The sequence below is a fragment of the Pseudopodoces humilis genome, chromosome 9 (assembly GCF_049639895.1).
Source record: "Pseudopodoces humilis isolate 2021_Gansu_Grassland_sample_001 chromosome 9, ASM4963989v1, whole genome shotgun sequence".
NCBI lineage: Eukaryota > Metazoa > Chordata > Aves > Passeriformes > Paridae > Pseudopodoces > Pseudopodoces humilis.
This window is the reverse complement of record NC_142208.1, coordinates 24,981,435-25,004,074: the sequence shown is the minus strand read 5'-3', so window position 1 is coordinate 25,004,074 and position 22,640 is coordinate 24,981,435. Positions and strand designations below refer to the sequence as shown.

The 22,640-nt window shown below is 46.5% G+C and overlaps 1 protein-coding gene across 1 annotated transcript in view; it reads right to left on the bottom strand.

The window, feature by feature from the left end:
- The window catches only part of SORCS3 (sortilin related VPS10 domain containing receptor 3), a 267,664-nt gene extending 248,962 nt beyond the window's left edge, over positions 1-18,702 (bottom strand). Inside the window, exon 1 of the mRNA XM_005520720.2 lies at positions 18,100-18,702. Coding sequence (XP_005520777.2) covers positions 18,100-18,702 — 603 coding nt within the window. The remainder of the gene's footprint in view (positions 1-18,099) is intronic.
- Between the last annotated feature and the right edge of the window lie 3,938 nt (positions 18,703-22,640).

Here is a 22,640-nt window from a genome sequence, read left to right as displayed (position 1 = left end):
AGGAATCTCTTTGCAAACAGACCTGGCTCTGGCAGAAAGAAATAATTTTTTATACATTTCCTGAGGGTGCTCTGATAATGAAAAAGGAGTTAAACAGTGGCAACACCTGACTGGCCTTCCTGCTTTCTTTGTATCATTTTAATTTTTTTTTCCTTTGGAAAAAACACCAAAAAAAGCACCAAACAATGGCAAAGTATCAGTCTTCAGATAAAAGTAATTTTGAAATCTGATGCTTATGTAGCTCTGTAGGCACAGTGGATATTAATAATTCAACAAAATATTATAGTCATTACTATATTTGGCAGTATCACAACAGTGTGTTTTAGCAGAATTTCTCTCTAAATCTCATTGCAACAGCCATTAATAAATAAAATGCAATTCACTGCATTAAATGTGTTGTTTAAAGGCTAAATATTTCATCAGAACTAATTCATTTTAAATAATCAGACTAGGACTCTCCTCCCAGCACCAGGACAAATCTTGGCTCCATACACTTTCCACACTTAGAAATGAAATTATGTTTCAAAAAGCAAACCACAAATTGAATTCAACTGGAATATCTACACAGCAGCTCTCAGACTACAACCCACTGCAGACAGATGGGGTCACATTCAAACAGGACACAGGTCTCAGAACTCTGTTAGGCTGGTTTTGCCACCCAAGAAAATTAAGATTGAAAAAATACAGTAGAACTGTTTGCATTTATTACCTGACTTGAGCAGTGGCCAATATCTGATTCCCTGCAGGAAGGAATAAAAAAAGGCAAGTTGGTCCAGACTTCAGCTGCCAATAGCTATAGATAATAGTGCTTATCCAGTGCTTCCCACCAGTCAGTCCCCAGGGGCTTTGCAAAGGAGGTCAGTTGCCTCTCACAGGTGGGAAAAATGAGGCAGAGAGGGAAACAACTTGTCAGTGGTTAATGTAAAGCCCAAAGGCTGAGTTCCTACACATTTGTCCATCCTGCAGGAGTGGTACACATGTAAGCTCTACCCCATTGCCCCCTAAGACACTCATGACTCCCTTTCAGTTGAAGCTTTCTGCTGGTGAATGCTACTTTTTTTTTTCCCTCAAGTTTTTTTTTGTATCTCAGGAATGAGACCAAGTAATTTAGATCTGAAGTGTAACTCCCCCTCCATTCTCAAACCCACCCAGCCATAAATTGGTGAGTTTCTAAATAAGGATGAAGAAGAGGGAGGTTGATTTTAGTTTCTATCAACTGGTATTGTAAGCAAAAAAATGTTAAGAAACCCATATTAAAAATTAAATAAATGACAACCAAAACTAAAAAATCCCAGACAAATAAATAAACAAAAATCACGCATGTATTTCAGTTTGAAGTTTTCAGTTTAAAAACTTCTTCCAACAAAACAAAACACCAAAACAACAAACTAACAAACACAACCAAAAAACCACTCTTTAAACTATCTCTCATTTTCTGGCCATCTCAAGAACAGTGTGCGAGCATCTACCCTGCTGACTTACAAGCTGACGTCAGTAAGGTAATTCCTGTAATTAAAACAAAACAACATGACCTTACAAGCAGGCTCTGCATCAGACACCATAATCTCTATTTTTACCCACAGAGCTCACTGCTTTCCTCCAACAACAGCACATAAACACTGCAACCATCTTTTCACTGACTTTACACCAAGACAACATAGCACAAAAAAATCACAGGGAGTAGTATCTTCAAGCGTGACTTTCTACAGTAAAATAGCAATTTAATAAGGCCAGCAGATTTTGTAGCTTCTAAATTGTTCTGAGTTTGCTTTCATAACTATAAAACAAATATTTTGTTTTAACCTTCTAAAATAAAAGTATCACCTTTCCATTAAAAAAATTATTTAAACAACTCCTTAAAATTTAGGGTGATATGATTTTTATTTGGTTGGTTGGTTGTGGTCGTGTTTGTTTGTCTTTTTTAAATCAGAATGCAAGTCCATGCTTGGTCCAAGTCAAAAGCTGGGGAGACTGTCAGGGTGGTGATGGGGCTTAGGGATTAAACCCAAATTATTTCCCTTCTGTCAACCAGCCCACACACTCTCGAAAACACCAAGGCAAGCAGTCAGTTATTTACAGAGCTCTCTGTACCACCTATTCTCGATTCCAGAGAGATGCCAGATACAATTCACTGCCAGATACAGCTGTGCCACCGAGCAGTGTGACATTGGGAAGAGATGGACTTTTGGTCTCATCCAGCACATCTGATCTTACGATCCTGGGCACATGTCCAAAACCCATTAAAGTCAATAGAAATGCAAAGAATTCGCTGGCTTTGAGTCAGACCTTATATGACAGTGGACAAGAGCAGCTAGAGATATTTAACCTGTCAAGGAGAGTTAATGGGAACTTGCTCTAATAAATACACCACCTTTACTGCACTGCCTGTTTGTGCTTTAAGTCATTCATCCCCAAGTCCTAAGGAGCCTTAACTCTTGAGCCAAAACCCAGATTATTTCTCTCAGCTTTCATCAAGGTCCTATAAAGCACTCCTGCCCCAGCCAGACAAGCCAGCAGGACATGAGCTAGAGGGGAACCTAAACCCAGGACCAGTGAAGGACCAGCACAGCAGGGCTAGAGAGGTCACAGCTAACAGTGGAATTTGGGAAACAGAGTCAGAGCTCAGGCAATAAGCAAAGCAGCAAGAGAACATGCCACACCACAAGCCAGGATGGTCTCTACCAAGGCAGTAAAGAAGCCTCATTTTTGTCTGACGTGCTGGCTGGACACTGCTTGGTGGAACTTTGCAAGTAAAGCCCTCATATCACTCAAAGCTTCTTCTAAAGGACTGCATTTATGGATTGCTCAACCCCACCAAGAGACACCTCTGCTTCACCAGGCAGCTTGATGGCTTCTGACACTTGGTAATTGATCACTGTGTTAATGCTTTCCTGGTTGCTGTCTGTTATGAAATTCAGGTAGAAGCACAGTCTTGCAGATGGAAGAGGCTTTCAAATTCCATCCTGTCCAAGCCTGCCAGCTGCCAGAGAAGAGGAAGGCATGTGGGTCTAATTCTCATCTTTCTGACATTTCATCAGTGTATCTGCACTGACTTTGAAGGTATTACTGTTGCCCAGCTCAGCATCATGAAGATGAAAAATATGCCCTTGAAATAAAACATGCTGCTCTGACAGGAGCTCCTGCTTCATCAAGCTAAGGTCCTTATCAAGGCAAGATTTTATTGCAATAGCAAGGATTTAAACCAAGCACAGCAGTTTTATTAAAGAGAGAGAACAAAAGACAAACTGAAGGGTTCCAGTGACAAGTTATTCCAGCCAGAAGTGGGGAATCCAGAACACCATTTCCAGTCTGGCAAACAGATCACTCACAGCACCTGGTCTCTCTGGCCAAGTCTGTGTACTATTTATCTATCCAGCCAAAACAAGAAAAATTCCCTCACAGCAGCTGTTTCTACAACAAGCGCAGAAGAGGCTGGCAACCCCAGCTCAAAGCTACAGCATAGGACAGTGTTTAAAAATCTGGTTTGCTAGTATATTACACACAGTTCCCTCCCTCCAACTTCCATTTAGGCAGGTGTTTGTGACCTCTCAAAACAGTTACCCCCACAGAAGAAGTGAAGATACTCAGCTAAGCAGTGAACTGAGAGCCCACAGTGGCATAGAAGACTTAGTGTAAAACACTACACGCACTAGGAAGGGATCCCTATCTTCAGTCAGAACAAACCAAACAGCATTCAGGATACAGTTTAACACTGATGTTTTTTTATTCTAAATATTCTAAAAGAACAGAGACTTGGCAAGTTCCAGCTCGGCAATTCTCACCCTCAAGTGTCCAAATCACTGGCAGGCAATTAACATCACTGTTTTTATTGCTAAAGCACATGCTGGTGCTCTTAAACATCCAAGTTTCTCATCAGTGCAAGAAAGAGAGAAAGGTACCTGTCCATACTGTGGCAATACCTGAGTCTTCCTCCTTTAAGTCACAGACTTAGTCATGTTCCCCACAATCAGATCACTCATTGTCACCGTCCCAAGTTCAAGATAATACAAAAGAAAATACAAGACAAACAGAAAGAAAGGGAAAAAAAAAAAAGTCAAGGGCCCAAATTAAAGGAGATACATACAGACACTTACAGACCCATACTGGCAAAACTAAGGCTGTAATGCTGCACACAGAAATATTCACATTAGAGCCGTGCCCACACTAGCAGAAAGCAAGCTCTGCTGAAGCAACACCAGCACAAAATCACCATAAACCAGAGTGGATTTTAGAACACTAACACTGGCTGAACAGTACCCCTTGAAAGCCTAATATGCATTTACTGACATCCTTCTCTCCCTTCAGTTAATGGCAGGACAGACCATTCAGTCAGTGGTCTAAAGCCTTAGATTGCATGACAGCAATTTATGCACCCTGGCAGGTGAGAATGACCCATTCAGCCTAAACAAGAAGAAGAAAAGCCTTCTGACAGCATTTCTCTGCCCAGTTCTTGTCTGAGACAACTCCAAGTATCATTCAGCCACGGCATGTCTAACCCGAACTGACCATGTCCCAGACTCCTGGGAGTCAGATCCCCCGACTTCAACAATCACTTTCTTCCCTTCTCCCCAGCAGGACTTAGGCACAAAGCAGTACATCATCAAAACACTATTTAAGTTCACAAAGGCTGTGCATGCCTTGCTCAGGGGACTGGGTTTTTTTTTCCTCTGGTGCTAATTCCATCCATTAGGTTCATTCTCCATCCATGCCCTGGGCAGGAGCTGCCATGGCAGAAGGAAGCCCATGGAAAATGCATCAGGACAAATCAGGCACAAGCGTGCCTCTGGAGGCAGAGAATTTAAATAAAGAACGAACCTGAGAAAGCTTCCAGCTTCCCTGTAGCCAGCACTACTAAGAAGAATTCACCACAGGGGACTATCCTGCACCAGAGGAGCAAAACACCTTCTGGGCCCACAGTCAGGAGGGAGAAAGCAAGCACAAAACTGACCACTGTGCCACCCCAGGCCCTGGCAGAGGTTGGGGTCAAAAAGAAACACCAGAAAAGGTCTCATCTGCCCCATCACAAGATCATCTATGGTCTGTAGAAACAAGCTGGCAGGGAATGCCCATGCTGCCTCCTCTTCAGAGAAATCCAATTCCATGTATGCGGGTGAAAACAAATGGCAAGGTTCTGCCTTCTGTATCATATACATTGCCTTTTAAAGACACAAAATTTGCACAAGGTGCTGTACATACAGCTGAGTGGGGAGAAAGGCTCCCCTGTTCCAAATGTTTGCCATTAAACAGTTTTCTACTTCCCTCTTAAAGGCCTGCAACTCCACAGACATTTAAAAAAAAAAAAAAAAAAGAAATGGTTTTAGCTCCAGACAGAAAATGTTGGAAGGACAAACCTCAACTAACTGCCAGCTTTCTTCCACCTTGCTACCATTCCCTCCCATCTCCTGATCAGCAAGATCTGCAGATGGGGGCAGAGCAGAACTGAACCCAGGGAGGACTCGTGCTTTAGGAGAGATCCAAATTCAGCACACCAACAACCATGTACAGCCCAAGGAACCTGGTGTGGAACTAAGGGTTGCCAAATCCAACTGTGACAGGCACAGAAAAACCTTCACTCTGACTCATACCAAAGGCTATCCAAGTCACTGCCACTGTGCAAAGGCCACAGCAAAGGAAAGAGGAGGAAGGACCTGCAGTACCATATAATGGCACCAGAGCCCACACATTACAGACGGGGGTGTAGAGGGGGAACAGAGCAGGAAAAATCAGTCTATGGGCCCAAATCATCCCTGGCTGCATGGCACTTAGGTTTTTTCTAATTATATTGTTATATACCTAGCTCTATAGTTACCAGGTCACATATCCTTACACACATAAAAACATAGGCATAGTACTCCCTGAATTTCAAAAATACTTTTTTTTTTTGACCGTATGGTGATTAAAATGGGATTTTAAAAGATGTAAAAAAGCTCATGACTTTGTCCCTCCCAATCTACTCTGAGATGTTCCCATGCACCTGATTTTAACAAACACAATAGCAAGTTTTGTTTTGTTAAACCTGTTAGGTACCAAGGGCAATAAATGTTACAGCCAACTCTTTTAGGTAAGAATGCACAGCATTAGACAACGTGCTTCCCCATGAGCTGTGAAACAGGACGTTTTCACACATATATTGACTCACTCCTGGATCTTGACACATTCCATGGTTCAGCTCTGGCCTCTCACCCTTGTCTCCTCCAGGATGAGCACATGAGAATTCTGGCTCGTTCCAGCTTCAGTCTGAGAACAGCATCCACTAGTCAGTGACTTTCATGACTGCTAAACTTTGTCTTTGGGAAAGAAAACGAGAATCTCCTCTTCTACAGAAGACACAGCATTCTCAAATGATTCAATATTTTATCATCTAACATTTGATCTCATTCTGCAGAGTTAGACCTGCCTGATTCCCTTTTCTGTGAGTCGTTTCTCCATCTCCCCAAACCAGCTTATTGCCTTTTTCCAGGAGCACTACAGGAAGCACAAATAAATAATTTTTTTTAAAAGCCACAGAAAGCTGAGAGCCATAGGAACAAAACCTCAGTGCAAGTCAGAAAGGCAGGCTTTGTTATTTGCAGTGTGTGATGTGGAACAAGTAACACAGATAATCTGAAATTAATTAAAAGGAAAGGCGGGTAGCACTGAACCTGCCACAATGAGGTGCTGTATAAGCAGACTGAGAATGCTACACTACCAGCAGTGCTACCTTCTGATTAAAGGAATGGAGCTTCCAGGCAGGGTAGCAAAAAACCAACATGAACACTTAATTAAGAAATTTAAGGAGTCGTCAGAGCTGATGCTGTAGCTGTGGTTTAGGTGCCTTGAAAAAGAAACCGATTCTGCTTTGGATCAACAAACCATATTTGTGTGTGAGTTAGCACTGGAGGGAAAACTTTGGAATCTTCAGACCAATCTGAATTGAATTCAGCAGGGGATAAAAGGTCACAGAGGTGCAGAATTCCTCTAAGTTGAGCTGAGTGATGAAGCAGGCCCCAAAATAACATCTGGCCTCAAGCCTAAGGCACCCAGTGTCTACTTTCACAGCTGGCAGGGCTCCAGCTGATTGACGCATCAGCCACAGCCAGCTCTCCACCACACCTGCATTGCTCAGCCAAGTACACCTTGTGCCACTCTTCACCCCTCCAAAGGCGCAGCAGAAGGAGGGATCGTGACAGAGATGATAGCAAACACTGAGAGAGAGAAGAGTCCTGGAAGAGCACACAGTTCAGTGATTGCAAACTTCTGCTGCTTAACAAAATGACCAGGCAATGAGCAAAAGCTCATTTCCTGGTCCTTCAGAGAGCAGACAGCTCTCACAGACCAGATAAAGTGCTCAGCATGGTTACTGGGGCAGGGCCTCAAAAACACTCAGCAGATATCATAATCTGATGGGCTGTCCTGGTGAGATTTTTTTTCTGCTGTATTCCACATCCCACACTCTTCTGAAAGCCCTTCTGTTAGAGGCTCAGTTACCCATAACGTCTGACCATAAACAGCTGAACAATCTCTATTATACCTCTGTGACACCTGATATGGATAGGTCTTTGTCCTGGTGTTGCTTCAAGAGTTGCCAAAGTACACCTGAGCAAAGATCCTTTCTTCCAAAATTCCAGTTCTCTCAAGTAGCATGGCTATCACACTGGTTTGCAATCTCACTGTCTCAATGGTAAACCTCTTTTTAGGCCAGGTACCAATGTGTTTTTCAGAGCCCAGTAAGCAGGTCTGCCTCTCCCACCACACACTGACCATGAGCTGACAGTGCCTCTTCATATGGAGCCTCACCAGTCTTGTGTCTTGCACTGGGGCTTTTGGCCAAACAGAAGCAAAATCCTGTGCCACTGCCATCCCAAGGTTTATGCAAGTTCAGAGTGCTGGTCTGTCTGTCCACAAGTGCCAAGCCCCAGCCTCAGACACCCATCTGCACTCCTATCCATGCTCCCACTGTAGAGTCCAGTACTAATGATGTTTTGCTGGTTGGGAATAAAACTAGAAAAACACTGTGGGTGACAGAACAAGGACATTACCCCTCACATACTGGTCCAGCCCTCCACCTGGCAGAAGACTGCCGTGAGGAAATCCAACCAGGCCCTACCAAGAGGGCAGAAGGAAAATTCATTTGCCCTGTCTCACTCAGGAGTACACTTCACCTGCACCTGGTGCTGGGCAAAGACTTTCCCCTTCAGCTGCAAAGTGGAATATAAAGAAGAAGGCCACCGGAAGTTTACAAGACGCTTGAACTTTGCTTGCTATCCTTGAACTTCTACACTATCCCATGTAAGATTTCACAAACAGGCATGCAAACCTAAATGTGCTATCATCCTAAATTATTCCAAACAATCCACACACTTCAGGGTCAGCTCCCACTCCCCTGATCAAACAGATGTGATTCCTCTCTTGTCTGCATTTCCAATGAAAGCCCAAATTCATGGCTCCCACGGTCTCATTATGCTGATTCTCATCCAGCTCAAAAGAAGCTGCAATTTGAAATGGCTTGATCTGTCAAGCCAAGCAGGTAAAGGGACTGGAACAGCAGACAACAATGGTCTTAAAACCCTCTGAGACAGAGCTTTCCAGGGCTTTAACTTGATCAATCTGTTCATTATTTTAGCTGAGCATGTTCTACTTTTCTACTATTGAGACCCCTATTCTTTCCCCTCTTAACTCCTCACCCATTTTTGCTTCCATGCAATCTCTTACAAAAAAATATACATACAGCATCTAAGCTATGGCAATGAAGTAAAAGTAAGTCCTTCATAATTAAGTAGGCACATCAATACTGATCATAGCCCAGAGTATATCCTTCTCTCTTGCATGCCTCAGTTTTCTCAAAAAAAAGAAAAAGGGAAAAAAGGTTACACTACTGACCTTCCTTTTAATGACCTTTGGAATACACAGCTAAAGGAGGAAGCAGAAGACCTTTTTAAGTAGTAATGTCTGCCATTCTGCAGGCACAAAATTGGTAGGATTTGGTAGTAAATGACAGGAAAACTGGAACAGAAAAGTATCTCCATATATACAGCCATCCACCCCACTGCCTTGTGCAGAAAGAATTCACCTTCCAGGTCTCTAACAGAGGCAAATAAAGCCACAGACCAGCCAAATCTGCCTGCACCTCATGGTATTGATCACAGCTGGGAGGGATTTTTCAAAGAGGCACCAACTGCAGGGAAAGGCTAACAATTAAAGCTCGCAACTCCATCCCCCCCTCCGAAGTCCCAAAGCACTTTGGCAAGAGCAAGATAATCATGCTTTACACATTCCCTTCCACCCAACAGCTTTTGCAAATGTCCATCCATTTCAAGCTTTAGCGACAACCCTTCATGTGAGCTAACTCTTGCTTGTTGATAGGGAAACCAAGACATTTTAGGAACAATGGCAAGACCACGAATCACAAAGACAACCTACATGCACAGCCTGCTCTCCTCTGGCACCTAAGGATGCACATGTGAACTCAACCCATACATTTCTCTCTGCCTTGAAAGTCAGCAGGAGCTCTGTGATGAGTCTTCTGCTCCATTAACCCCTCACTGGGATCCTCTACAAATCCCCAGAAGAGACTCAACCCACTTCAGGAGCCTACCAGCAGCACCACTGAGGATGTACCAGCAGTACCCACACTACAGACTGAAGCAATGTCAAAGCAGTTGTTTCCAGCATCTCAGTCCTTCAGCCCATCACTGACCTAAGTGATTTGCAGTTGCTCAGTTCTAGGCTTTTTTTAAATCCCAAATGTACATTTTAGTCCCAAAGAGATCAGCTAGTGCAGCCATGTTTCCCAGGAAAGGTGTCCATGGCCCACAGTGGAGTGGCTGGTAAGAATTCCAATTCTTTAAGTTCCTCCACACCCACAATAAAGGAAAGGAGGAATACAAAGCCTAAGATTTGTGCAACACCTTCAGCTTCGTCAAAATGTTAAGAGTGCCAAGTGGCAGGGACCTGTCGGGGCAAGTGCATCCTCTGTGGAACAGGCACAGGGAGAAGTGATGGAATCCAGTTCTCCTGCCCTCTCCTGCCGCTGTCGATGGAGCAGGAGAGGAAGCAGGTCGGCAGCGAGGTGGGTCTGTCAGCAGTCCCCCTGAGGGCACAGCAAAGGGGCAGGGTAGTGGACGAGAGGGTGCAGCCAGGACCCGCTTGCTGCTCCCCGTGGTCAAACCCCATCCAGCCCTCTGCCACAGCAGCGGCACCGCCGGCAGCTGCGGGGGGATGCTGGGGGGTTTACAGGCACATCGCTCAGGCTGGGTGATCAGAGACCGCGGCACAGGGAATCCCATCTTCAGGAAAAAGCCCGGCAGCGATTAGAGACAGCGCCAAGGGAGACAGCACCAGCTGCACGGGATGGCAAAACGCTTCACCGCGACCGAGCCTCTGGTAGGACTCTTCTCGTCCCTCGCACAGGGAACCCCAGACAGCGGGAGTTTCCCAGAGTCAGTGACTCCGAGCGGGTTTCCATATCAATATTTCAGCAGCCTCTGCCTTCCCAGCACGCAGTCCCGGGCTCCAGCAGCATTCCCTGCCTTTCTCAGATGCCCACGCTCCCTCTAGCGCCCGGCTCCGCTTCCCTCAGCCCGGATCCCGCACCCCCCTCAGCCCGCGCCCCAGGGAGCCGCGCTGGGGCTAATTAAACCCATGCCGTTCGGAGCACTAATTAATCTGGTGCCATTCGGGGCACGCAGGCCCTGGAGTGCCCTGCAGAGCTGCCTGGCTGGCGATTGTGTCGCATGTTGGAATACGAAGGGGGAAAAAACACCGTGACAGCCTCAGTGTCAACTCGTTTCAGTGGGAGAGCAATCAGGTCTCCTTCAGCACTGAGAGGAAGGAACAAAAGAGAGATTTGATCACTCAGCATCAATCTTTTCTTACTTTTATTGCATGCTGCAACTCCATTGGTTACGAAGGCTGGAAATTGACCCTAAAGCTTCCGTGGCAGATTATTTATCAAATATGTTTATACAGTTCCCTCAGTCTCATAACACCCCATAAAGGCAGGAAAGGAAACACTTCCATGCTCTCCTTTTTGCATGGAGGAAATATTAACGATGATGCAGTTCTCTCTGACCATTAGGAGAAGTTAATATCTAGGAATTTGATTACCTTGGATTCCTACATGGAATTTAAGCAAACCAGGAAGCTTGTATGCAAAGGTGTGACTGCAGCACAGTACATTCCAGCTAAGGGACATTTCAGCTTAAAATTCCTGTTGGTTTCAACCAACTATGTCACCAGAGCAGTCTCCACGGTGGCTTACAGTGTGGGTCAAACTCCCACAGAGTAACAAACTCAGAGCCAAACACGAGACAGCCAAAAGCTATGCACAAGAGAGAAAAAAACTCATTTGCCCACAATCCTGTGGCTGTAATTCAGAAAACGTAAAGGGCCTGCAGGTCTCTGCTGTACTGCTCCACGTTTCCTCACCTCTGTATTCATTTCTCAGTCTTACTTTCCACTGCTGTAGGATCCTGCAGGTTGAATTCTCCACTACAGTAAAATAGCCTAGATCAATCCTACATCAATTTAAGCTGACGATCCAAACAAATACTTTGCTGCTTTGGGGAAATTCTGCAATTACAGCATTCAATGCTTCACAAGGAACATGTCATCTAGTTTTCTGTCTTGACTGAGGCAGGTTGCATTCAATACCTTCAAACACAGATTCTCAGTGGAAGATAAATTTGACCAGAGCCCAGCCAAACCCAAGCATTAACTCCATAACTCACAGGTCCCCTGCAATGTCCTCAAAGCAGCCCCAACCATGAGCTCAGGCCTGGCCCTCAATTCTGGTATCAATTTGGAATTTGTGAGAGTGCTGACTGACTTAGTACATAAGAGTACTGCTCTCTGTTCTACCCACAGACATCCAGGGAGCTCAAGGAGCATGATACTACAGTATGACTTGAGTAAATTCTTGACTGTTCACAAGACTGGTTTCCAGTATTCTTTAGTGCAAGTAACACTAAAATTCTTTGCCCTTAACCTGTGCTCTTCTCATTAGACAACACTGTTCCCCTATGTTTTCTAAAATCTCTACTACAAACACAGCTGAAAATGTGGAAACTCTCAGAAAGTTTCATCTTCCTACAGCCTTGCCTTCAAGAAAATATTTGTTTCATCTCACCTCCCTTTTGAGAAAAATCTCTCCTGCCTAACATAAATTATCTGTTCAAACCCCTTTTCAAAAGACTTCATCATCTAATTGGATGAATGTTTTCCATTATGAAAAAAATAATTAAAGAACCACATAGCTGTTTCTATTTGCATTTAATCCACTCTGAAAGCTTAGCCACAAGTCCTAGGGCATCATCCCGGATCATGGCAAAGTCTGAGTACTGAGGTCTGAAGAGAAACTGCTGACAGATACCTCAGGCAAAAGCAGTTCTGTTACTGAGCTTGGAGCTACAAGAACATCAACAGTTTGCTGTGCCAGGCAGGGAAATGGCCCAGGGAACCTGCCAGCTTCCTGAGATCTACAAACAATACCCAGGTCCAAACATCAAACTGACTTTGCAATGAAACCAGTCTGGAGAGAAACAACACAAAAATATTTTCCAGATGCCTTCTCCCTGGTCTACTAACTCAACACAATCACAAAAGTAGTTGCCATGCCGGTTTCATTTTTATTTCCAATCTTCTATTTAAACATTAATTAAAAATGGATTGGCAAAGTCCTGGAGAAGGACTTTAGTAGCAAGCTTCATTAATAAAGGTAGAGGAAAAGCAGAAATGCATAAAGACATTTAGCCAGAGTTGGCCTACCTTCAATGGCAATGAGACCATAGCCTACTCAAAAGCTATTTGAGAATGAAACAGTCTAGAACAGAAATTAAAATATCTACCAAAGGCAATGCAATTAATGGGGTTGCTCTGTCACCATTTTTGCATTCGAGGAGTAAATATTTTAGACTGAAATCCAGCTGGACATTTGGAGCAGTTATCCATGGCTGACAACTAAATACAGCTTTGCCTGCCTAAAGATTCCCCTTCCTCCCTTCCAAGAGTAGCAGTCTATTTGGAATTGCAAATATTGCCCATCACACACCACACTGCAAGGCACCTTAATGAAAAACTACCTGGCACAGAGTGATCCCATTGGCCTCCCCAGCTTGTAATGCTCCATGGGAGTGAGTAATGTCTCAGCATCCAACCACCAATACATTAGCAGATCACACCAGAACCCTGCCAAAAGCATTCAGAGGAATCATTCCCGGAAGAGACAGGCTTCACTGTGAGAACTTGCACAACCTGCTTGTCACTGCCAGCCCCCAGAGCTTGCACAGGGCAAAGAGAAAGGACTGGTTGTAGTAGGAGGTAAAGAAAACCCACTCAGAGCAGAGTGGTTCCCACCAGAACATCACCTTTACATGACTCTTGAAAATGCCCAAAGATTTTCTGGTACCTTGCTGCAGCACTTCCTTTGAGCAGAAACTTTTCCTAATGTCCAATATGACTTACATTTGGGCTGTTAACACATATTAATCCATCTTCAACCAAAAAGATAAGCTGCATTTACTTTCTAAATCTACTTCCAATGTCTGTAAGCTACTGCAGCATTATTAACCTCCTCCTTATTGTCTTGTCCCAAAGGCATCTCATATTCCAAGCCTTGGAGTGAATCTTGAAACCACATTAACTCTAGAAATGACAGTCACAGATTGACTGGACAAAATAGTGCAGCATGGCTGCCAAGATAAAACCAGGCCCCAGTCCAGTCCTCATCCTGCCTTCCCCAGTTTTCAGGGCCTGGATCATGCTGTAAGCATCAATGTATTAGCATGGTTTGCACAAGCAGCAGCTGCATCACTGAAGCACACCAGACTTCCACTGGTTTATCTTCTGCACTCTTCTACTACAATGAGATAAAAAAATTGCACTGCTGACATTTTTCATATAGCATGAAAAATCCAACCCCTGGGATCATACAGGAACTTGGCCTGGCTGCAGCAACCTGCAATATATCCATGCCTTAGACAAATGCCTTCTCCTGCTCTTACTGGGGCATTATAGTGCATTTCTCATCTTTACTCCAGCAGCTTGGGAGAATTTATGTCAGAATTTGGGAGATGAACCTGCCCATGACAGTGGGGATTGGGACTAGATGGTCTTTAAGATTCTTTCCAACCCTTAATATTCAATTATTCTGTGGAGTTTGCCTCTGGTTACTAAAAAAGGCAAAGGCATATATACATGGGATAGCTAAAGCACACAGTGATCATAGCTGCGGCATCTTCAGAGATAGTGGATTGAAAATGTCTCCCAGAGAAAGCTAGAAATGTGCATCTCTTCTTCTCATATTGAAAAAACCCCAGCCACAATGCCACAGAATTTGTAATAATTCCATCGTGGAAAAAGCATGGACAAAATTAAGTACTTCCTATAAACAGCTACATTCATCAGAGGGACAACACTGAAACCTAACAAAAACAGATCCCACTTCCCATTCCACAAGTGATCATACCAGGAGAGCAATACTAGTAAGTGCATTTTATTCACTGTAGCTTCTTGGAATCTCTTGGAAAACCTACTATCAAGAAATGAGATAGTGAGATTTAAAACTGTAAGAGCGTAAAAGGTACTGCTACCTTTTTTTGCAGGTCCTTATCCTAGAAATCAGGGAGAGAGGAAGGAGGAAAAGATCATGTGAGGAATCAATTTATCTTCACAAGAAGGTTGGAGAGAGCATCTGATGAGCAGAACAAGGAAGAAATTCATGCATTGACATAAACATCTAGAGTGGGAAAACAAGTTTGGAGGGTACAATTGCTCACTGAGTGGCACATTTGTACATGGCATATGTGTTCAGAGAGAAATAGTTTTGTAAAAAGAATGGCTTGCAGATCTTTTGGGAATAATAGTATTGTTCACTAAAAATTCTCCTTTCTTTAGAAAAGTCTTGGCAAGAAAACATTTTATCTGATCTCTCCAAGGTCCCTCAAGAGCTTCATGACCTTGCTCAATAAATGCTTCTATTAGAGCAGACTGATACTTGAAGCCCAAATAGAAGCCTGCTTTTATCAATATCAGACCCATTGAATTAAGCCAAGTTCCCTTCATAAGAACACAGAGAACACAAACCTCACTTCTACACAGAGTAGTATTTTTGTATTTTCCTAACAATTTTCACTTCAAGATCCTCAGGTATTGTACAAAGCAGAAATGAATTCTGCTCCACACCACCACTTTGTGGTTGCTAAGTGGTATTATCCTCATTTAACATGGAAGAGGAGATCCAGAGAGGTTAATTGTCTTTCCTAAGGTCACAGAAAAAGCCTTTGTGCAGGACAAAGCAGAGAACCCAAATTCCCTGATCTCACCAGCCTTTTGCCTCTATCATAATCCTGACCTCACTATCTGCAAATAGAGAAAACAAAAGTTTGTTGCCTGGAAGGGATTATGTTTTAGTAAGTTAAATTGTGAATTGAGGGACATGTGAGAAAGGGGGGGTAGGAGATGGACAGACACTTGCTTTTAAAATAACAGTAATTCAAAAAACAGAGGGTTTTAACAGTCTAGGTAACAAGACATCCAGCAGCTGCAAAGACCTCCGTTTTGTGGAGTGTCTGCAGATCTTCTATATGTCCCAGTAAAACCCCAATTTTTTATTACCTTCCTCTGCTTTGCAAATCCATCCAGTTTCTAGGAATATCCCAACACTAATGCACAAAACTTGATTGATTATGTTTTTAATAACACATATAAGTGACAAAAGCTGAGGTTTTGAAGTCTGTTCAAGTAACAGAATTGGTAAAAGCAAGCTGTTTGCCTCTTCACTGCTTTGAGAACCTGAACACAGAAACAGACACATCCTACCTACTCTACTAGGTCAACTGGCATAATCATGACACCAGTTAATATCTATTGCCCATTTCCAATACACCTTCCTGCTGCTTTACATCTCCTGTGACCTAAGAAAATTCATGATTTGTGATGTGGAGCTGGGGACCAGTGGGGCTGGGGACCAATGTGGCTGGCAAAAGAAGCCACACTGTTTGCCTGAGTGACCTTGGGCAAATTGCTTATGTTCCTGTGCCATGGACACCCCAACAGCAGAATTAGGTAAAAACTGAGCTGTAGCAAAAAAACAGTCATTGGATTCAGCATTGGCTGCTAATTAATGAAAGAACTCAGGTTCAAGCATCTAACTTCCCCTCTACACAGTTTAAAAAAAAAAAATCTAATTAATTCCTAAATGCAGTATATTTTCTGCAAAAGACAGAAAAGGTCTCAAAGTGCTAGACCTCATATTAGGAAAATCACAAAAAGATAACATTAGACTTTATTATCACACTTGCTTCTCCTTCCTGCAAACACCACACTGGCAATAAACACCAGTCTTTTGCTTTAGCTCGTGCTTTTGAGTTGGAATCTTTCAATGCACGGTACCCTGAGGTGCAAAATCCTAATGGCATGCCATGAACAATCAAGGCATTTTCTTTCATTACTCTTCTCAGTCACCTAAATAATAAGGAATCTAGTTATTTAAATAGCATGTTTCTGTAAAAGAAACCAAGGAGAGAGAATTTTGTGAAAATCACTTTTCTGAGCCATGCTTTAGAAAAAAATAACCCTTCTTTCCCCTGCAAATGCCTACAGAATGAGTTTTCTTTGCTACTTTGAGCAGAAATACTCAAAACTATTGGAAATCCATGCTGGGGAGGCATGGGAGAGGCATTCTAGCTTCTTTTACTCAACACCCCTTGATTCATCATCAAAATTAAACAGAAGAGAGGGCATATAGGTTGTTTTCTTCATTACATGACATGTTATGTTAAAAATAAATTGTCCTAGAGACAAGTATAATGCTGAAATATACCATACAGCTGTTTTCTCTTCAATGTTTGCTTTCATCTTTAATGAGAGTGAAATTCATGTCTGGCAAATACAACTGCCTTTAAAAATTGGTTAAATCAAAGTAACATCTACATTGCTGTCAGAAATATTGCCTAAGTAGCAATAAATAGACAAAAAAAAAAATCCAGTCAAAAAAAAATAAAAGATAGTTGATTTGCACATTAGAACCTATAGTTGATTCACAGATAAAGACACAGCCAGATAAGCAGGTAGACAATTTGCTTTTTCATGGCTAGTAAGTTCCATGAAGAATGTATCTGAAAATGCAGCCAATCTGTTTTATGCTGTTAATTGCTTTGTACTCATTTGCAGTAGTGGCAAAACAATAAAAGAAGCATTTTCAAGGCAGTGACAAGCTATAATAATCAGAATAATGGGAATATTGTCACCAGACATAAAGGTTTCCCAGAGTCCTTTAAATTACATCTGTTCCCAGACTACATGAAAGTAGAAATGATATTTCTGACACCAAGTCGGAAGAAACTTGAAGTTTTGTCCACAGCCATCCACCAGGCGTTGCAGAGTGGATGTGAGGGAGGGTCCTCCACTACCATGGCACAAGGTGTGGGCTTTTGGGACATGCCCCCTACACATGCACACACGCGCAATCCCACAGGCTTTCAAGGACACCTCAGTGACTCCTTATTACTGACTTCGGGAAAAAGGCGTGAGATGCCATGGATTTTTTTACAAACTTTTCACTCTGCTTGCACTACGTGCCTCCACTCAAAGCTCCTGGACGTGCTGTGGGGGCTTTCCACCCCTTAATAAATTAATGGGATCTCTCTTGCGTCCAGCACTCACAGCGGGGCTCTAGAGGGCTTTTCCACCACCTCTACACATCATTCATCCCAGGCAGGGAGGCAGCCAAGCGTGCCACGGTGTTCATTACATACAGAGAGGCTGAGCGTGAGGGTTCCCCGGGGAGCGGCACACGGGACACGCTGGAGGGCTGGGGCCAGCCCGGCCCTTCGGGGCGCTGCCCGCTCCGCCCGGGGACCGCGGCTCTGCCTGCGGGGGCGGGGGCACCACGGTGCTCCACTCGCCTTCACCTTTCCCCAGGAAAACTTTTCTCCCGCGGCTACGGCTCCGTGTCCCGCTCCCGCTGGCGATAAGGGCGCGGTGCCCGCCCAGCCCTCCTCTCCCCCGCACCCCCGGCCGCAGCGGCAGGCTCGGCCCCGGCCCCGTCCCGCCGCTGTCCCGGCTCCCTCCCCGCCAAGCGCCGCCGGACCGGCTCGGGTGGGTCTGCGGGGCGGTACTCACGCTGCTGTTGTGGCCGGACCAGTGCACCATGGCTTGGTTGTGAGCCGCATCCCCGGTGAGCGCGAAGGTGGTGCTGCTCAGCCTCGGCTCCTCGGCCCCTCGCAGCCGCGCCGCTCTCCCATCCTCCGGGGGCCCGCGGGGCTGAGCGCGGCCGCCGCGCTGCCCCTCGGCCGCGGGCACCCCCCGGCCGCCGCCGGCCGGCAGCGCCCGGCGCCCCTCGGTGCTCCGGCGGGCCCGCGGCCCCGCCGGGCCCCGGCCCCCGGGCGCGCCGCCTCCCGCCCCCGCCGCGCCGCGCCCCCCCCCCCGCGCCCCCGCTCGGCCCCCCGGCCCCGCGCCCGGCTCCGGTTCCGCGGAGGCCGCCGCCCCGAGCGAGCCCCGCGCCCGGCCGCCCGGCCAGCTCCGTAATCCTCGCGGCGGCGACGGCGGCGGCTGTCGCTGCTCCTGCCTAAGGCGAGACGAGGAGGACGGCCAGGAGGGCGATGGAGATGAGCAGGATCTGCAAGTTATTTCGGCGCCGGTGCAACACCAAGAGAGAAGTAAGAACCATGTCCAGGCGAGAAAAATGGTGTGGCAGGTCGGAAAGCAGTTGGTCCCCTTCTCCATGCCTTTGCGGAGCGAGTCGGGGGGCTTGCAGAGGGAGGGGGGGATGAGGCGCTGCGTTTAGGGCTTTTTTTTTTTTTAGGAAGAAAGGGGCCGGGTTCTAATTATAATATTTATTATTTGCAAAACGCTCCTCTTTCTCTCGGTCTTCTTTCTCTTCTTCGCTTTCCTCTTCCCTCTTTCTCAGCCTCTGAGACGATGACCAGAAAAAAAAAAATAAGGCAAAAAGGGAAGAAGGAAAAAAAAAAAAAAGGAAAAAAACTCTCCCCGGTAGTTGGATTCTGTTCCTTACTGTTGCTGGATATTTTTTTTTTTTTTCAAAAGTGCTTTTCAGTGAAACTGTTCACGTTCAAGGATTTGATCAAGTGAGAGGGTACCACCACACGGGGGGAGGAGCCCCGAGCCTTGCCAAGCCGCCGCCGCCGCTGAAATACACCGCCGAGTCACCCGCCGCGCCGCGCCGCCGGGGGCCGGGAGCGGGGCCGGGGGCGGGAGCGGGACACCGCGCTGCACCGAATCAGCTGGAGCATCACCCAGCCTTTTCTCCTGATTTGGTATGTGTGCTCCTGGCCGAGATAAAAGCAGCCGTCACTCCCTATTTCTCCTGATGTATGTGTACATAGACGCGTATTTACAGCGGTGTGGGTGCTCCTCGCCCTGTGTGTGTGAGTGTACGTGTACGCACAAAGGCTGGATGTCAGCCTCGGGTAAGGGGGCACGAGGGTGCGCAGCTGGGATGAGCGGCTCTTGGGTGCCTCCCGTGTGTATCAGCGTACCCACGGACACGGCCATCCAGCGGCATCCCTCCAGAGCCGGATCCGTGCGTGAGGATGCGCCCGTCCCAAGCGCAGCTTCCCGGCCGTGGGAACTCACGCGTGTGCGTGGGAATCCCAGCAACATTGCCACCGTCCAGCAAGGGAGACTAGCAGGATTTGTGTGGGGCCAGTAACGAAGGAAGGGCAGTATCTGCAGGCAGCTCCCTGCAGCAGCATCTCGGGACTGTGTCGGGAGAAGGAGCGAGGGGGATAGATTTCTTTAGGTCACGGCAGCGCTCCCGCTCCCATGGCACGGATGCATTCCCCCTGGCCAGGACACTTGTTTTCTGCTGGCAAAGCCCAAGAAGCCTTTGCAGCTTCAGCCCCCGGACAAGGTGTGAGTAATGGCAGGCTGTGAAGGAGAGAGGGAGGCTGCTGCCGCCTCCCGCGGCTGCGGGGCGTCCCCGTGGGTCACCCTTGTCATCGCCATCTGTGCCAGTGCCACGTCCCTCCTGCCCGGTTCATTGCAGCAACACGTCGGCACTTTCTCTTCGGATCAAACCCACGGTCGACCTTCTCCCGTTCTCCTCCTCCCTTTGAAAAGTGTCGATAATTAGCGATTTTTTAATCGTCCCACCCTCCTACTTCCCGCATCAGCCATTCTTTGCCGTCCAAGGACGGATCCACCAACTACAGGGCTCTCCCCGCGGTCTGCCCCCTCCCCATCGCCAGGCCCGGTGCGGGGGTGGCTCAAGAGTTCCTCCCGCCTATCGCGGGTCCCCCAGGCCGGCAGGGAGCGGGGGACAGAGGCAGCCCCGGGGCTGGCACTGCCCGCACGGGGAGCGGGGGGGTTTCTGGTCAGCGCCTGCTGCAGAGAGCCCGGCTGGGGATGCAGGGTCCGTGCTGCGCAGGGGGAGCGAGGAGAGAGCCGGGCCACGAACGAGGGACTGCACACATCGCTGCCTGGTGCAAACGGGGGCAGCGGTCGCTAAAGGGCTGTCCTGCAGGAGTGGGAAAAGGGGCCGGGCTGGCACAGGACAGCGCTGACAACCCCGGGAAGGCGGCGGGGGCCCTACCCACAAAGCGGCCCCTTATTAGCCTCAATTCCCGAGGCAGAGAGGGAAAGTGGGAGGTGGGGGTAGGGGAAGCGAATCACCCACTCCCAACGCAACGGATGGTATTCCTGGCTTGGAATCGGCTCTCTTTTGTACTGTGCTGCCAAAATGTTTAGATGACATTTTATTTGTGTGGGAGCAGTGACGTGGGCCTGAGCCAGAGCTGCTCCATAAAACCTCAGGCAAGGGGATTTTACAAACTGCACACACTCGTGGCAGGTGCTACCCTGCACGCAGAGGCACACGCCAGCCCCGAGGCTGCACGCTGCTGCTGCTTGTAAGCAAACAGCAGGGTGTGGGGAGCAGGAAGGACCCCACTGCCCCCCGAGCTCAACTACTGGAGAAACAGAGTCCCGGGTACGTGGCATTAGCAGCACACATCGCCCCAGTGTCTTGTCGTTGAGGGTAGGCACTGCCCACCCAATGCCATCCTCTAGCAGTGAAGCTGCAGCTGTGACAGGCAGAACTTGTTCTTAAATTATAATCAAAGTTTCTGCAGTCCCTCTGGACCCAGCAGCAGCTCACTGCTGCTCCTGAAGATCTCTGCACATCCAGAATCGCAGGCACTACGTGGTAAAAGCTACTGTGGTGCTAGCAATTGCCACTACTTAGCCAGCCCCCTCCAGCGCAGTCCACCCAGTCCCATTTATGTTCTCACCCTTGCTGGACACTGCTTACGACCTAGTCCTTGCCCAGATCCTGATCAGTCACTCCTTTGTGCAGTAGCATCCCTGACTTCATGGCCAAAACCCACCAAGACCAAGATAAAACTTGTGGGCACATCTCATTTTGCAAGTCCTGCCAGCACAAGGCATTTCTTTGTGTCCACAACATCACCCTTTGTCACCACAAGAGCCCAGCTGTGCTGGACATGGCACAGAATGTGATGGTGAACATTTGCATGAAGCCTAACACTTTATTTAGGACAGTACTTTCACCACTACAATAGCAGGTGTTTTCTACCCTGCAGACTGAAGAGCCATTACTTGCAATCACCCTCTGTGAATGTCGTCCTCACCTACCACACTCGGGGACAGTCACAGACATTCAGTGCTGACTGTGTCAGTGAGATTACCCTAAGCCCTAATTTCTCAGACACCTGCAGGAAGCTCTGGTCTTTCTGAAGCAAATTCTAAAATGCCTTCATCAGTGCCTGCTTATTCCTGTTAAATAATAGGATGCACAGCTGGGGGAGCCCCACTGATGATGTGGGACTGTGTCTCCCCGCTCTGCATCTCCCTCTCCTCAGCAGAGGCTTCCATGCCAAAGAGAGCAGCAGCAGTGCTCTCTAATAGCTTCCCTTCTCTACAAAACAAAGGTAATGTGAGCAACACCCCCATCTCCTGCACAATTTGCGAACTGCGTGCCCATCACCAGCACACAGCAAAAGGGGCTTTTCCAGTTCGTACCATCCCTGTTGCAGGAATAACAGATTTGCTTCACAACCCGGCCTCTTGCATGACAGGGTGACAGTGAGGATGTCATCTGACAACCCTAGATTTGCACAGTCTATATCCAAGAATAGAAATGGAATAGTTCAACACAGTATCCATTACAGGCTGTTTTAATCCCTGATCTAATCCATTATGATCTGCTTTAATCCTCACCCAGCTGCAAACATCCATTCAAAGAAGCAGGGGTTGGTGTTATGTTCTGTTGGACCATGTTGATTTTTAATTGATGTAAGAAAACCATATGCCCTAACACCAGGCAATGCAGAGGATTTCTAAGTAAGCAAGTAAGTTAATGTTCTGGAAGGCAAATTGTGGCACAAATATAAAGTAGCAGAACATGCCTGTAACCAAGGGGGAGCTGAGTTCAGTTAAGGAGAGAAAAGCAATTGGGGGAGTTATGTTTGTTCGGAGGGGGTGATTGGATGGAAGAAGACTAATGACGCTATCTAAAGAAACAAACAAATAGAGCCTGGCGATTGCCAAAGCCTTCAAAAGCAGCATTGATTATTTGGGCTTTTCTTTTTTTTCCCCTTCCTATTCTGTGACTTCCATGTGGGAAAAAAATAATTACGAAATGTTAACTTCTATCACACATATCAATAACTTTGTCATTACTG